At 38.0% G+C, this 17,799-nt stretch overlaps 1 protein-coding gene across 4 annotated transcripts in view; it reads right to left on the bottom strand.

Moving 5' to 3' along the window:
• Window positions 1–17,799, bottom strand: part of sptb (spectrin, beta, erythrocytic) — a 31,065-nt gene that overhangs the window by 11,072 nt on the left and 2,194 nt on the right. For 3 of the 4 annotated variants that reach the window (XM_051134013.1, XM_051134015.1, XM_051134014.1), the window contains 12 exons: window positions 14,205–14,446; window positions 3,546–3,697; window positions 3,249–3,422; window positions 2,489–2,595; window positions 2,315–2,395; window positions 1,836–1,951; window positions 1,634–1,746; window positions 1,355–1,542; window positions 1,150–1,267; window positions 686–844; window positions 265–567; window positions 3–153 (listed from right to left, as the gene is read on the bottom strand). In XM_051134013.1, the coding sequence (XP_050989970.1) occupies window positions 3–153; window positions 265–567; window positions 686–844; window positions 1,150–1,267; window positions 1,355–1,542; window positions 1,634–1,746; window positions 1,836–1,951; window positions 2,315–2,395; window positions 2,489–2,595; window positions 3,249–3,422; window positions 3,546–3,697; window positions 14,205–14,361 (1,819 nt within the window). In that variant the 5' untranslated portion in view covers window positions 14,362–14,446. Of the gene's footprint in view, window positions 1–2; window positions 154–264; window positions 568–685; window positions 845–1,149; window positions 1,268–1,354; window positions 1,543–1,633; window positions 1,747–1,835; window positions 1,952–2,314; window positions 2,396–2,488; window positions 2,596–3,248; window positions 3,423–3,545; window positions 3,698–11,001; window positions 11,546–14,204; window positions 14,447–17,799 lie in introns of those variants that run through there. The other variant, XM_051134016.1, reaches the window with a different exon arrangement.

Here is a 17,799-nt window from a genome sequence, read left to right as displayed (position 1 = left end):
ACTGTCACCATTGGCAAATTTAAGAGCAGCTGCATTGGCTGATCGTACTCTTTCTGCCTGTAATGCAATATCAGCTTCTAGCAACAAATGTTTCTGCAACAAGTCTTCCACTTCCAATAAGTGTTTTCCAAAGTCTGGGGACAAGAGTCGGCTCTGAAGAACAAATGTCACATAAGAAATAGATTGAATAACAATACATTTTTGCTTGACTTACAATGAAACCATAATATTCAAGTACACTATTCACTCATTTGTCCTTCTTACCTTCATTTCATCCATCCAGCTGATGATGTGAAGCATCTCCTGGAAGATTTTTTGAAGGGTGAGGTTCATGTCTAGACGACCTCTGCGAGCTTTCAGGAGCTCCTGCAGGTAGTCCCACAGCCTCAAGATATTGTCTTTTCTTGCATCAATCCTTTTAGCATCATGGTATCGTTCTGCTTCCAGTTCTTTAGACAAGGCCACCAGTGCCTGAACGCGGTCTTCATATGCAGCAATGTCTGTTTCTATTGCATCATGTTTCTTCTTAGCTGCCTCCACTGCTGGTAAGTCATAGCCAAAGTTGTCCTTCAAAGTAGAAAGCAAGTTCATTCATTTCAATCTTCAGGTGTTGGCAAACATGCAATGATGGGTATCTAAATAAATAGAGGCTCTCTGCACTTTTAGATGAAGGATAGTGAGTTACCTGTGTAACCAATCTCTGATTCTCTTGTAGCCAGGTCTCTCTCATAGCTGCTTTCCTGTCAAAACGACGAGCCATCTGCTCCAGCTTCTCCTGCCTAATGAGTTCATCCCTTAGGACCCGCTCACGGTCATGTTCTGCCTTCTCCAACCGCTCCCATGCCTGAGAACAAAGGCAATTTACCCAAAGTGGTTGAGTTAACAGTTGTCTGTTTTCTCATGAATTGATTGATATCATTGCTGGAGCTTGGAATATTGGAGATATGGAATATTCTCACTTGCTCTCACCATATAAGCACCATATTCTATTGCTTAGTGTTTAGAAGATAAAATGCAAAAATTATTTGCAGATATAAGTTCTATTGTCATTGACTTCAAGTGGCATTATATTGCACCTTCCCTAATTGGAGGATGGAAATTCATACTTCCTGAGTTTAAATCAATGCAGCATTAACCTTAGCATCTTACCTTGTTGATATCAGACACCAATGCACCCTCTTTAGGTGTGTAGACTCTCTGATTGTTGGCCCTCATTCTGCTCTGGATAGTAAACAGCAGTACTTCCAAGTTGCCCTTCTCCTGGAACCTAAAGAGTTAAAAAGCAATTCAAAGTTGGTTGGTTAGCAGTTGGTTAACTAAAAAGAGACATTTGTTGATAAATAGCCTAAATTACTTAGGTGGTTTCTCCACGGTGCGGTAAGAGTTGAAAGCCTGAAGTTGCTGCTGGACGCCTGTAAGGGAGTTAGCAAGCTTGCGGTTGTTCAGGACAATGATGGTTTGCTCAATCCAGGTTAGCAGGTCTGATGACAACGTCTCGTACTTCTCAATCATCTTCTCTGTTTCAATGGCCTGGTCTAGCACCTGGAGAATATGATAGGTCAATGCAAATGATCCTCCTCTTGCATTAAATACATAAAATTCACATGGGAATGGACTGGCTTAAATTTTGCACCTTTCCAACTCGCTTGCCCTCAACTGCCAGAGCTTTCATCTTGGAGAAGTAGTGGTAAAATGCAACAACATATGTAATTATGGACTTCTCATCTGGGTTCTCCGTGAACACATCTGTAAATAATACAATATAAAGATGTTTTCCCTATAATGGGAGGATAATTGTTTTATGTTTGGCGTAATAGCCGGTGGGTGTTACTCGCCTTCTGGATCCAGGAGCTTGGTGACACCAAGCTTCTTTTCAGCTACGTTAAAGGCCTGCTGAAGGTTGTGAGTGGGATTGGACCTCTGTAGATTGCCATAGTCCACCAGATCAGGCCTGAAATGAAGATGTTTTTTGGTTTGTATCTATTTTTTATTGATAGGATAGTATGAAGAAGAACAGGATGAATTTCCTTTCTCAGTGGTTGCTCAAGATGTTTAATTTAATAGTCAACTTCATACTGAAATCTCAAACTTTTGATTGCAGATCTTGGTAAATCTCTACAGTTTGTGATTGATAGTGATGCATATGCGATTCTAAGAAATCTAATCTAAATTCTTGGGGAAATCCAAGAAAGGTCTCTCCATTTAATCTCAGTGGTGTCCATATCAATGCATGTCTACTAAGCAATGTCTCCACAAGCTATCTTTTGTCTTAACATTTCTATTTGGTCTTAATATTTTGTCTTTTGTTTGTCACCTGTGTTTGTGAATGAGAGCGTTGAAAGCCATGCCATCTTTCCAGCTTGTGGTGAAATTGGTGATGTTTATATTGGGGTACCTGCAGAGACAAAACAACATAAGACAAAATCCAACTGCAACCACAAATTTCTCATAAAAATAGAAGATTTACTATGAAATTATGTTGTCCTACCCTGCAGTCTTCATCTGGCACCAGAGGAGCAGTGCATCTTTGGCCGAGCGGGTCTCTTGTCGGCCTGTCTGGTCAGCTTGTCCTGTCTCTACTATAATGTCTTGAATCTGTATTCACATGAGAAAAGAACAAAAACCAAGTTAAATCCCACATGTATATTATACTATATTCATACATCTAGAGTACCTCTGTCAACTAGACATTCGGTTGACATTTCATGTACTCTAAATCTTACATTAATTAAAAGAGCTACCGTAATTTGCCCTTGGGCATCCATTCTTGGATATGCAGAGGCATTGTTACTTTATTTAGATCCTGACTTTTTATATCACAGTAGTTTGCACGTCGCTGTGGGAACCAGGCAGAATAAAGAGCAGTCAACAATTCCCATTTCGGTATTTTTCCTTTCATTTTTGAGGGTCTGAATTATGTAGCAGACTACATTGTTTGAAGTAGCTGGGCTAAAAATATCCAGCTATCAAAATGAGAGATTTAAAAATAAATATAAGCTTTTCCAATGAGCCAAATAAATGTAAGCTTTTCTTATCAGCCACAGACACAATACAAAAACTCTGCTGTAGGTCCACTGTAAATGGAAAGTTTGGATTGTTCTGTATGTTTTATAGGCTGAGAAATGTTTTATTTCAGTTTTTAATATCTAAAAACATTCTCTCATACCTGTTATATATACAATTATACTTAGAGATACAGAATGAATTGAGTGGTCAAAAAAGTTGTCTCGTCAGAATAATGAGCTGACCTGGAAGCGAAGAATGATGGTCCATATAAGGCCTAGGATGAGCCGGTGGTTCCCATCTACAATATCATGTGATCCCATGTTCTCTAAGTGCACCCTTTGTTCCTTTAGAAACTGTAGAGCTTTGTCCACATTCTCCAGACAGTGGATGCGCATTCGGCCCTTGGTTGGTTTAGGCTGAATAGTGGGAAAAGATTGAGAGTCAAAGATATTAATGAAAAGACTCACAATCACAATTAATTCCTGATCTGTGGTGTGGACAAATCAAGTTTTGACATGTTACATACTAAACACACTCACCAGTCTCTCCCCTGACAGAACCTCCAGTAGTTTGATGAGCATTCTCCCATCCCGAAGGTCTAGATAGAGATCTGAGATTCGGCAGCTGACTCTGGCTAATATTGAATTCACCCATTTTGTGAAGGTCTTCTTCTGGACAGCCTCTCGTTCGTCTAGTTTTTGACAGCAAAGGGAAAACATTCAGCTACTCTGATGTGGCCTAGTAATTTCACATCTGATAATTACACATCTCATAATTACATGAATCTCAGAAAAATATAAGAATCAAAATAATAAAATTAGAAATAATACATTTTACAAATAAAACAATTTAATGGCAATTAAGCATTTCCATTTGCATATAATCTTAAATTCAGTACAATAAATACTTTCAAAATGTATACTCAAAACTGTGCAATAATGTTCAAATGTTTAAAATAAAACATTACTGTAGATGTTCATAATTGTCAGTGTGCTCAACTATATTGAAAACAATGTCACAATGCATAAAATCTTCAAAAGGCTTCATTTTTGTGATTTCTTGAGATTCACCCATTTAGATGGAGAATAGACATATATGGAATACTTTTTGTAGCTTATATTGTCACAATCATACAGTGATTATAGTATATAATCTATGCATGTGTATTCTTCATAGTGTATTATTATGTATGTTCATGTGTTTTTCCTGAGAAAGTCTTCTGCAGTACCACGTTTATTTAAGTTTCTACCACAAAAAGAACAAAACTGTGCATTCTTAATGATGCATTTTATAAATGATTCAGATCCTATGGCCGCAGGAAACTGGAAGGATGGAGGGATGGAAATGACACAAAAGAGAAAGGTAGGAAAAAACAGAGCGAGTAAGAGAGGAAGCGTTGGAAAAGATTAGAATGAGAAGTGGGTGGAGAATGGATGCATGCCGGAAAACATTACCTTCCCATTTATGCTTAAACTACAGCTAAACTATCTCAGACTTGACCCTCCTCTAGTCTCAGCCTTCTCAAGTCTTGGTCTGGACTTGAACAAGAATGAAGTGATCTGGACTACAACACCGTTAAATTACCCTGACATTTTGCCATATTCTCTGAACGGAAAAACTATGGTATAAAAGCATTCCTCCTCCATCTGGATCACAAAGCAATGAAAAAATAATGAACATTCAAATGTGTAATGCATGATGTCTGAACTATTTTTGAGCATGCAGGAACAATCCTTCAGAGGTGTTAAGATTAGAAAGTTTATATTAAATATTAGTACAGACATGAAAATTCACAATTTTTTTATAAAGCTGTTTTGAAAGGCATTGATTGTCAAAAGTGCTTTACTATAAAAAAATCACTTGATAAAAAGAATACTGGGCCAAAAGCACATCTGTAGAGAGATAAAAAGGCTTTCATTTAGCCATAAATATTAAAATTTGAAATGTCATACAAATCTCGTTTCCTATCATTAATGTTAAACTAATGTTTCCATGCACCTTTATCCGTAAGCCATTAGCCTTTTCCATTAATTTACTTCATTCATTTAAAGAGTTGTAGTAACACAAATGTTTCTTATGTTGGTATGTTGTTCTTGATTTTCTGGTAACCTTAAACATGTATTTCATGCGATAAAATATAAAAAATGGTTCTATTCAAGTCAAAAATATAATTTTAAATGAATGAATCAACCTGAATTTGAGATTTATAATAAATTGTTTGCAAATGTTTTTCAGACAATTTCCTGAGCCATAAATGTCAAGTGGCTAATTACCCTGGAGCCAAAGGAAATTGCTGTCACAACAACTGTGATTGCCACTCAGTCCTAAGCTCTTTCATGACTACCCTGAGCTATCGTGAAGGCTAAAACATCTACTGCAATATAATGAAATATAAATACATGTTGTTTGCAAATATATAGCATCTATAAGACAGGGCTGGGAGGCCATGCTAACCAGGCAAACCTTGAATTATAAACCTTAAATAAATAAGGGTCAGGTCAGGTAGAAAAAGCTCTTTAAAGTAACAACTTCACTATTTCGCTTTTCAAAGTGCAATTTACTATGTTCCTGCCAGAGTTAGGAAAGCTCCAGATGTGATAAAGCATAACGAGAGCTAAGCTTGGCAACACTACATATTTCATGATCGAACTACTGCCAAATGATTCCTCTTCCTGTTCACACTTTGTACAGCAGGACTGCAGTCTAACCTCTACTAAATGATTCTCTCTCTTTCCATTAGACCATCAGCGAGTCTAAATAGAGTTTGTTTCAGTGGGGTCCTGCTGATCTCTGATATTCTTTCCAGCTCACATGAAAGGTCTGTGAAATATTCATATTGATGGATTTTCCCTGTACGCAACAAGCCAGTGTTTTTTTTTCCATAGTCAGCCTTTACTGGATGTGACCTGCAGTCTCACTAAATTCTCATACCTGAGTCACTGTTTTGAGGATTCTGGCCCTACAAGATTAGATTGTTACCACCAGAGAGCTTTGTGATGGGAGGACACATAAAAGCAATACATCTGCAGCCATGTTGGGTGATCTCTATGATGTTCTTGTCCTTAGATATGAAGTCCCTCCTTCAGTGTATATCTGCAGCTGTAATTCTCATAATTGCAACTTTATAGTCAGCAACTGTCCCTATATTTCACAGTTGTTAAGTGTGACAATGTCTCACAGTGTTACTATGGCTGCGTTTACACTGCAAGTCTTAATACACAGATTTCGCGACCCTGAGCGCAACGACTGACCCTCGAATTCTGGATGGACTTTTGCTTATTCATATTTTCCAAAGTCGGCAAAAGTATACCTGGCAGAAAATAATTAAACAAAGAAAGCGAAAACGGCTTTTTAATGCTGCCATCATAAGGTTGTTTCTACATCGGTTTCTCCAGCGCAGCTGGCTGCACAAGCTTTGATGATGAAAGCTAATTCATGATTTACCAGACTCACTCACTGTATTCCATCCCGTGCTTTAATAGGATTACAAGCTCTTTTCATGGTATGTTAATGCTATAGCGTACTGTGTCATGTTTATCAAAATCGTCTACAGGAATGGTAAAACCAAGCCGACTCCTTTGACGAAAAGGAGACGGTACAAACATTTTGCGAAAATAAGACTAGCTTTGAGTTTCTATGCGAGCGCTTTCGCTATCTTTGTTTAATTATTTGCTGTCTGGTATAGAGGGTATGCATGTGACGTCACCTTCAGCTAAATTGGCCACAGAGTGACAAAAAGACTAATCTTGCGTCCCAATGTGCATACCGTTCACCCTATCTGCCCTAAATAGTATTGAAAATTACTACTATCACATAGAATTTAGGATGCATAGTATGCACATTTGGACGCAGGCTAAGAATGCTGGGACAGAAGGACAAAACACATCTAAAACGAGAAAGAGCTTTGCGATTGACTGTACAAAGAGATTTGACAAGAAATCTGAGGTATATTTTTACAGACTGCTGAACGCTACAGAAAAGAGAAGCAAATGAAAAGCTGCAATTTACAGAAACAAATGGATTTAAAGGGGTCATCGGATGCCCATTTTCCACAAGCTGATATGATTCTTTAGGGTCTTAATGAAAAGTCTCTAATATACTTTGATTAAAAATTCTCAATGGTTTTGTAAAACAACACCCTTTTTACCTTGTCAAAATGAGCTCTGCAAAAATCATCTCATTCTAAGGGGTTGTTCCTTTAAATGCAAATGAGATCAGCTCACCCCGCCCTTCTCTTCTCTGTGTGGAAAGACGGTCTTGTTTACATTAGCCGCGTTTAGCCGCTAAACTTCCTAACTACCACATTATATGGAATGGCGATCGCAAAGATTCATAAAAAAAACTATTATATTCACTTCTGCTGTAAGTGAAGCTGGATCATGAATGATTCACACAAATATAAACGGATATATGTAGATCGGGAGGTGCATTCCCTTCACAAACAAATGTAATCTACTGCATCTTCAGCGGCTCAGATGTCGGGAGTAAATGACGACCACTAAGTTCATTATTACATCCAGCAACACAACACCTCAATCGCTCAATCGGAGATATTCTTGTCTAAGTTACATCCCTGCTCTGGCATCAAAACATGGAAAGTTACTGGACTGTGACAGCTGGTCTGAGGTAAGAGCTCATGTCAATCATCTCTCGTGGGAGCGGCCTCTGTCGGTGTGACGGCACACGGACAGGCATCTGAGAACAGCTCGATTTGAAAAAGGGGATATTATTTTTACAGATTAATTAAAAACCACTGCATGGATTTTTATCATTATAGGGTAGATTTGTACATACACTGCCAACACACATTAATGTTCAAACAACATGAAAAAGTGAACTTAGCATCCGATGACCCCTTTAAGGCAGCGAAACACGGATATGCAGTTATGATGTTAATATGTTGAATTTTGCAGTAAAATCGTACCCTGTATATTGTATTATAATGTTTCGTATTGACAACTCATCAATTAAATACCATCTTAAATTCTGAATATCTGGATGTTTTTAAATAAACACTATAAAAGTTTCACAGTTTACTATATAAGTTTTTGTGCTGGACGATATGACAATAAATATAACATTGATATAGTTGATCACCCAGATTTAGACCAACCTATTTAGTATTTACAAAATGCACTGACAGGCAAATTTGCTTTATTTATTTCCCTGGCGTTGAAATCAGGCACATATAAATGTCAGAAAACACAATTCCTGGCTGCATATCAATATCCATGGACCACTGGATATTTGGTAAGTTGTAAGCAACACTATATAGAGTCCAGCAAGTTTAACTAAGTTTAACTTTTTTGTGTATTTGCAGCTGCCCTATTAAACCCATTCACGCAGCTGCCTCTTTTGCCACTCAGTCCGGCTGAAGGGGTTATGTTCCGGCAGGAAAGTGACGTCAATGCATACCCTCTATACTTTTGTCGAGGCATGTCTCGCAAACGCAGCCCAGTGTGAAATTATGACATTCAACACGGAGAATCAGATATGCCTGTTTAGACGCAGATCGGATGTCCAGATATCGGATATGTATCTGATCTAAAACCACATTTGGAAACGGCTCAGATCGGATGCGAAAAAAATCGGATCTTGTGCGGATTTTTGTGTTTACACGAGTGTATCAAATTCTGATCTGTGTCAGGTGTGAGCAAAAAATCAGATTTTTTCTGCAAGTGTAAACAATTACTTCATTTTTTTATTTACTCTAAAATTGGTTTCTATTAGTGCTATCAAGAATAGAAGCGTTACCACAGGCAAATAATTTTTCCAGTTTGACTACATAATAAATATTTAACGCAGGGGCGGGGCTAGGGTTGGCCAACCCACTCACAGCTTTTGTTTCTTTTTTTTCGTGACAAAAAAGTGTGTTTATTTAGATGCAGAACATCTTCTAAAAATGCGCATAAAAAACTTATGTGCACAACTGAGTAGGATAAATGTTTTATCCGATAAGAAAAAATGTACATAAATTACCATGGAAAGACATTTACTGAATAAATTACACCACGCGCATCAAAAAAAGTCATGTGACTTTGCACGATGGGATGGGATACCTTGGCTAACCAGCGGACCGATCTCGCTGCACAGCATCTGAAATGATGTTTTGGTCGTTCTGAAATGCCTGAGCAATGTCTGGCATCAAAGTATTTCTGTTGGATGGAAACATTTGCGAATAAAAAGTGCTTTATTGGCAAATGTTTTATGCAATATTCCAGTTTTGCGCTTAAATTTGCATCTTTGGATGGAAACATAGGTAGTGAACTGCTGTAAAAATTTACCTGTCCTGTCAGCCATTATATTGTGCTTGTAGCATGTGCTCTTCAATTGACCCTTCACAAACCACTTGATTGACAGGCAATCTGACCAATCATAATGCCGAAAACGCTATTTTGTCTGACAAACAAACCAGACAGGAGAGTAGATTATCTTCGATGGACTTAAACTTGAAAAATTGTGTGTATTGATGACTTTCTGGAAATGAAATACAATCTGATCTTCAATTATGTTTATATTATGTATATATTATATTATTATGTTTATTTATTACGTTAAGTAAATAAGAAAAGAGGGAACTTACAACGCATTTGCGAAGGGTCATTTGCACACACAAATGCTGCGGTGTCCGCTATAACCAGTATCATTTTATATTAAAGCACGAATGAAACTACGAGCATACATGTCAGATCTGTGTCACGTTTATCAGCGGCAGCTCTTAAAGTAATAGCAGCCTAATAACCTAATAACCCAGCTCTGTGATATCTATTAACCAAACAACAAAAGAAAAATGTGGAATTCAGTAACTTTTATAGTTTTTAGGATTCATCTATATTTAATTAACTTAGTATTTAGTGTAACTTTATTCAATTTCTGTATATTTCCTACATGCTGAAGGGCACAGGTAAATAATGGGTTTATGTGAAGATTGTTTTAAGTTCACTTAAGTCAAATAAATGTTAAAATTGATAGCTTTCAATTATACTGTATTGCTGAATGGCTATAGTCAATGGTTAAATGTTAGGAGCAAAAGAACAATTTCCTAGAGACATCAGTAATATTGGTATAAGTGATACACACCTTCACTCATGAAAAATATATTTTATAATATTAAAAATACACTGTCTTCATGTTGTTTTCTGCAATATAAAAGTATATGTAAAAATTTTGTTAGGTGGGATTAATCGTGATTAATTTCAGAAAAATGTGATTAATTTGTTATTTTTTTAAACCGATTGACAGCAGGAGTTTGTATAAAACCCTATTACCATAAATATAAGCAGAAGTACTAGTGATGCATGTCTCAGAAACACCACTAACTAGAGCAGTAGAAAAGTAGTATGCAAACTAGTCCATGTCTATTTGTCTTCACACTAACCAAGTTTAATCCCCTCCTATACATGTAAACATTGTGATACAGTAGTTATCAAAAGAAATACACTCTTTCTGAACTATGCTCTTTCTGTTCCACAGCATTAAAAGAACTCTCCCATCAGAGAAAAAGAGGAAGCACAGTTTTACGCAAATTAACAGTGACAGTCAACTTCTCTCTAAAAATAAACAGAGCTGCCAGGAGAAAATAAGTGAGACAGGAGACCTTGATGCTGAAATCCCAAATCAGAGAAAAAGACATAAACAACAATTTCCTGTAAGAGGTAAGAATAACAGAAGACAAGAAGTTGATGTTGGATAGTCTGCAAGCATACCAATCACTTTTATGGGGTGGGGGCAAGAAGTATTTTTTCCACTGAATGGCCTTGTCATTAAATATTTACAGGTAACGCAGTGAGCAATTGGGGCGTATATGCAGCATAAATAATAATATTAACAAATTCTGCACATAAAAAGACAAACAGCATCCCATCTAGTATACCACCTTAACGCCCTTCCCATTCTTGATCTCTACCTAATCCCATAACTCCCCTGTGGCAGGGTGGAGGGGTATGCTGGGAAAGACTGCCCCCTCTTTGACGAAAAACTCCAGCAGGACACTACCTTGCAGTTGTCTGAACCGCCCATCCAGGATGGAGTTGTTAAAGCAGATGTTGGAAGTACTGTAGCTCAGCCATCGTGCTCGTCTCATACTCCGGGACGGGGACAGAGGGCAAGATGGTGAGGAGCGTGGAGGCGAAGGCCGATGGCCCCTTGGGGTGCAGGAGGAAGAGGATGATGAGGTTGAAGAGACTGAAGTGAGAGTCATGGGCGCTACTTTAGGTGCGATCCCGGGTAAAGTTCCGTTCCTTTCCGGCAGGTGCTCGGGTTCACGAATGTGGGCGCTGTTAGTTTTGCCCCCTCTCCTGCTCTGGGCCCTGTAAACAGGCGGGGTGCTTCTGCTCCGACTGCTTGGTGCATTGGTCCGGGTCGGGGCATCTTTTACCGTGGTATATTGCCGGCTGCTGACTTCTCGGACGACTGGGGTAGGGCGGATCGCGATGGTCTCTCTGCTGGTCTTCAAGCTGAGCTTGACCTCCCTCAGCCGGGCCTGGCTCACGGGCACCGCGCGACACAAACACGGGCTGCTCATCCTCACCACGTTAAATCAACATGCAAAGAGCGAGACAAACAGGACACTCTTCTTCCCTCCTTCTGTCTTGAGTCCTGTTATCTTCTCCCTCTTTCTCTTGCCTGCCCGCCCTCCCTCCCTCACTCTCTTTCTCCTTCCCGCCCTCACTCACTCTTCACTTAGCAGTGATGCTGTTGTGCCTCTCCCCGGCAGCACATGGAGTGGTTCTCCATGCATATAATATGCCCCCATTCCTGTCCACGCCACAACACACATCTAAAATTTCATCAAATGGCCGTACACGTGCTTGTGTGTGTTTTTTTGATTTGTTACAAATGCAGTGTGATGTCAGACTGTAAGTGCGTGCATAAGCGATTTTGGCCCTGATGTAAATACAAACTACAAATGTATTAATGACTGTGTACTCTAAGTGTACTTAGTATACTCAGAGGGATGTGTGTCTGTTCAAAGGCTGTAAATCACGGTGAAGAAAGGGAACCACTTCTCTCTCGCTCATTCGCTCTCGCTCACTTTTTAACTCTCTCTAATTGCATTAGAGAAAGAGCAGAGCACAGACACACCGATAGAACACATCACGCTCCCCCTGGCTCAGCAACATGCACTTGGCTTAAAGAAGCAGGTCGGATTTGAGTACACCATCGCCAATGCATTTCAAAGCAGACAGACTCTAAACAAAACACTTATTTTCATAAAACTAAATGCATGACATATGTGACCCTGGACCACAAAACCAGTCATAAGGGTCAGTTTTTTTAAACTGGGATTTATACATCACCTGAACTAAAACTGAATAAATAAGCTTTCCATTAATATGTGGTTTGTTAGAATAGGACAATATTTGGATGAGATACAACTATTTGAAAATCTGGAATCTGAAGGTGCAAAAAAATCTAAATATTGAGAAAATCGCCTTTAAAGTTGTCCAAATTTAGTTCTTAACAATGCATAATACTAATCAAAAAGTAACTTTTGATATATTCACAGTAGGAAATTTACAAAATATCTTCATGGAACATGATTTTTACTTAATATCCTAATGATTTTTGGCATAAAACAATCATTTTGACCCACACAATGTAATTTTAGCTATTGCTATAAATAAACCCGTGCTACTTATGACTGGTTTTGTAGACCAGGGTGACATATAAGCTTTAGTTTACCATAAATGTTCACTAGTACACTTATATTTCAAAAATATTTCAAATTAAGAAAATATAAAGACGCACTTAAATCGTACTTAAGTGGGTAAAAGCACTTTAAAGTTAAACTAACTGCATGTAATATAAATTTACACTATGATACATTTTCTTTTAAAGGAATAGTTCACCCAAAAATGAAAATTGTGTCATTAATTACTCACCTTCATGTTGTTCCAAACCCATAAGGCCTTCGTTCATCTTTGGATCACAAATTAAGATATTTTTAATGAAATCTGAGAGCTTTCTGACCAGTTTGCAAACTAATCATTCTTTTGAACCAGTTCTTTTTCGTGAACTAGTTGAACTAGTTCACCAAATCAAACGGAACTATTTGAACCAGTTCAAGACTTGAGCAGTACAGATCTACACTACCAGTCAAGATTTTTTTTAATGTTTTTAAAGAAGTCTCACCAAACCTGCATTTATTCAAGTACAGCAAAAACATTTTGAAATATTTTTACTATTTAAAATAACTGTTTTCTATTTAAATATATTTTGAAAAATAATTTATTCCTGTGATTTCAAAGCTGAATTTTTTGCATTAATACTCCAGTTACATGATCCTTCAGAAATCTTTCTAATATTCTAATTTGCGGCCTGAAAAAACATTTATTATTATTATTATTAATATTATTATTATGTTGAAAACAACTAAGTAAGTAAATTAAACCAAAAGTTTTATTTTTGGGTGAACTATCTCTGTAAGTGTCAGAAAACATTACATTCAGTTCACACTTGTATATTGATTCATGCCTTGTTTTTTAATACATCCATCCGTCTATTCTCCAAAATGCTTTGCCTGCCTTTTGTAGTGTTTTGTGAGGAAAAGTACATACTGTAGAATGCTAATCAACACCTTGACATCTCATTCGTCTAGAAGTAGTTAGTGTAGACATTCACAGGCATAAGGAAAAATATTCTGTTACAGTCAGAGATACAGTCAGAGCTGGTTTACAGTGTTAATTCAGTCACAGAGGACTATGTGTGAGGATTTTTTGACTTGGGCCAGTAAGCAACCTCCTAACAATGTCCCAGAACCCAAGCAGCCTCACAGTATCACCCTGGCATCGTGAAGCACCACTTACATTTTCTTTGAAAAAAATGTATGATAGTGTACTGTCAGTCAAAGAGTTTTCATAACGTTCATGTGTGGATTGGGAGTCTACTCATGAAGTCGCTATTTAAAACTTGCTGTCTCTGAGAGCAGCAGACCCCACAGGTGTGCCAAAAATTACAAGCTCCTGCAACCATCCCGGAGATCTAAGCTATGGGCGCAGACGGGCAGGACAGCTGTCCAGCTCAGTCATACCGAGGCATGCTGGGTATGTGCAAATGATCCTGGCTGATCGAGGGGAGCAGGAGAGGATAGGGTTCAGCTGCCTGTACGTCTGTATATGTATTTGCACATTTGTGGGCTCTGTATATCTAAGCCAAAGCAACATATGCTCAGTTTTATGTCACTTGAGACGACTCACCTGCGAGCGCTTTAATGCGTGAGCGCTCAAACAGTCTGGCCGAGCTGTTGTCGTTGTCGAGATCTTCGTCAGACAGTTCGAAGCGGGTGTTGATGCGGCTGTACTGCTGGGTGATTTCAGCATTGTCAAAGTCGGTGGTGGAGGTCATAGTTGCCATCGAAATGAAGAGGAATGAGAGGGACCAAACACCTCAGCGTGCCACGCGAGGAAGACAACACAGTGGAATGCCAGAGATGGATGATCTGAAAGGTGAAAGATAAGAGGAGGAGTTTAAGTGGACATTTATTTTTAAAGAAGTCATTTTAGATTTTGCACTGAAGTGATTATCATTAGGGCTTCAAGTGCATAGCACTGAAACCCTATTGTAATTGTTAGAATGGCCAAGGATCAGCAATCTCCATGTAAAACTGATCATGCAGACCAAACTGTAAGTTGTAGAGACTTGAAACTTGGAGGGATGGTAGTACTCACACCGCCTGTAACGTGACCAAGGCTCACCCCAGTCGGCCTGACGGGGGCGCTACAGTGATCAAAAGTATGAAATCACTCATAATTCCAAAATCATCAGTCGCAGGCCCAAGTGTCTTATGACGTTGGAATCCTTGGCTCATGCCGGACAAAACGCATGCCTTAGATTTAATCGTGAGCCTGGTGTAATTTTTGGGTATTTTGGATTTTTTTGAAAAAACATACTTTTGCAAACTAGTCCTAGGTTTTTTGCCTGATTGGAACCAAACCAGTGCAGGAAGATTTTCCGGAGAGTGAATATCAATAATTATCAAAAAAAAGTTGAACTTTCGACTCTAAAGTGCCACTAAAAATGCCTATAACTCCTAAACAGAATGAGATATCTCTGCCAAACTCAGAACACCTAGAGCTCAGTCTGAGGGAAATAAATGTGGCGCTTGACCATTTGATGGCGCTATAAGAGGGAAAAATGTTCAAATGGCTATTACTACACCATCATTTGTCCTATCAACTTGAAAAACGTTGTGCACAGTCTTGGTCCAAAGTGCCACAAGTGTCTATAAGGACATTTGTGTATCTCAAATATACATGGCCATCATTGGCTGATGAAGTTTGAGCACCTATTAGACAAGGTTAACGGCGGTCGATTGGAACGAAACTCTGTGGGCCTGTTTGACTCACGGCCCCAAAGGTCTGTGAGAAATTTAAAAGAAATCGGCCACTGGGCCACTGGATGTCACATTTTTCAAGGCCGTAAAGAATTGTACATTGCGCGTTTTTCACACATACACGCGATATTCGTATCTTATGATAGAACTCCCCATTTCTGACAACTTTGCCTCTAGAACCATCTAGAACCGTCAATCATATTGTTTGTTAAACAACTGTAAACAATGTGAAAAAAGCTACTTTTGCAAACTAGTCTTCGGTTTTTCACTCAGTCTAGGAAAAAACACTGCAGTACAACACTCTGGGGTCTCTAGGTCAATAATTATTTAAAAAAATATTGAAATTTACCTTGTGGGAAGCTTATAACGGGGTCATTTAGAAAAGGGGCCTGACCAAATGTACCCAAAAATTCTATAAAGCCTAAAGGAAAACTCAAAACTTCACAAAACCTGCTGAGCACATGCGACCGTGATTCTAAACAAGCATCCAAAGTTTTAAGAAGATTGGATCACAGCTGGTGCTAAAACAGTTATAAATGCTAAAAACCATAATATTTCTATGATAAATTACCTGGATTTGCCAGAAATGCTTTTTTAAATCATTATTTACCAAGCCTGTAACTACCTAAATCAATGTTTTTTTTCATATATGCTTAAATGCTTTAAAGCGCTTGAACCCTGGTAATCACTGCTTGCAGCTATTATATTTTTAGAAATTTCTGTTTGCATCTCACTTTATTTAGATATACAGTACTCATGCTTAAGGGACCGTTCACACAAAACACATTTTTGCATTTGAAAATGCAAAACATGGGCAGTGGAATGGAAAAAAATAAGTCTATTTTTAAAATGCTTTGTCATGTGCAAGAAACTGGAAAAGACACAACCACAATAATTCAACATAATCATCTAGCACATGTTTACATGTGCTAGATGATTATGACATAAAACAATGAAAAAGTAGGATACAAAAACATTTTACTGTGTAAACAGCCCCTTACCAAATACACTCTTGGCACAAATCATGATTATATTAGCCTATTTGAATACAGTGGGGAACAGACAATAACCATAATTGAAAAATGAAAGTCAAAAGTTTTAGAATTTTGAAAAAATTATAAAGACTGCATCTGTGCTTACATTTAAGCTCAAGATGCTCTTTGGAATTTCTTCTCTTTTGTGAATGCGCATCAAAGACTGACATGGAAGAGAAGAAATTGTTGAATGAAGTTGTTATTTTTGTTTTCTTTGCAAACAAAAAGTGTTTTCATAGCTTCATAAAATTAAGGGTGAACCATTGATGTCACATGGACTATTTTAATATGTCCTTACTACCTTTCTAGGCCTTGAACGTGTCAGTTGCGTTGCTGTCTATGCAGGGTCAGAAAGTCGGATTTCATCAAAATTTGTGTTTCAAAGATGAATGAAGGTCTTACAGGTTTGGAACGACATGAGGGTGAGTAAATAGTGACAGAATTGTCATTTTTGGGTGAACTCTCACTGTAAATTCAGTTCATTTCAGCTCAAGAAATGATTCGATTTGAAAATTTAATTAAAAATTCTAATTTTCACTCATATTTTATATTGATAATAAAACTTGTATTTAAAAAAAGTTTTTTAATTAGAAAAACACAAAGTAGTCTCAAATTCACAGAAATGTATGTTAAACAGTATTGTTGATGTCAACAATTTTTTTTTTTTTTTTTTTTTTATAATAGAATCATTTATGAAGTTAGATGATATTTTAAGACTCTACAGAGGATATGTGCAAATTTATGGTGGCACTTATGCCAAAAACTGACTCATGTGGTTGCCCATCCTCCTATTGTTACCTGCCTCTCTGCTTGTCCCTGTCTATAAAACTGGCAAAAATGCTATTATTAGGAAAACAATTAATAAAATTCTACCTGTTTCCTAATAGAATGTTTCACTACATCCTCAAGATTCCAAAGGCCGCCATTTTCAGCACATGTCCTCTAACCGTCACTCTTAACGAGGGTGTGTATTTGCGTGTGCTACTGTGGAATGGCGGGTGAAGGTTAGCTGCTGAGATAGTTCTATCTTTGTGAGGCATGTTGCTCATGTGTAGTCTTATCGCCCTAAACGGGGGGCTGGGCAACCCCTTGGAGTTAGAGAATGTGAAGAGCACCCTTCACAAATTTTCCTACTTCGTCACGCACTACGTGATCAGATATTTGCTTGCGTGTTTCTCCTCACAGTCAGATGATTAGTGGTAAAAATCCTTGCTAAACATTAGTATCCAAAGCTTCTGCTCTAGTTGGCTCCAAATATCTAGGCCATTGAAAAGCACTGGACCAAATGGATTTCACCTACTGTTTGCAGTGGTTCATCAGAGTCAGTGTACTGTAACAATGCTAGGCGTGAACATGTCATTACATGCCATACAATATGCAAAATCAACAACACAGTCAACATCTGCCTCAAGAACTGAGAAAAGA

Source organism: Labeo rohita, chromosome 17 (genome assembly GCF_022985175.1).
Source record: "Labeo rohita strain BAU-BD-2019 chromosome 17, IGBB_LRoh.1.0, whole genome shotgun sequence".
NCBI lineage: Eukaryota > Metazoa > Chordata > Actinopteri > Cypriniformes > Cyprinidae > Labeo > Labeo rohita.
The sequence above is the reverse complement of the archived record's forward strand: the minus strand, read 5'-3'. Positions and strand labels throughout refer to the sequence as shown.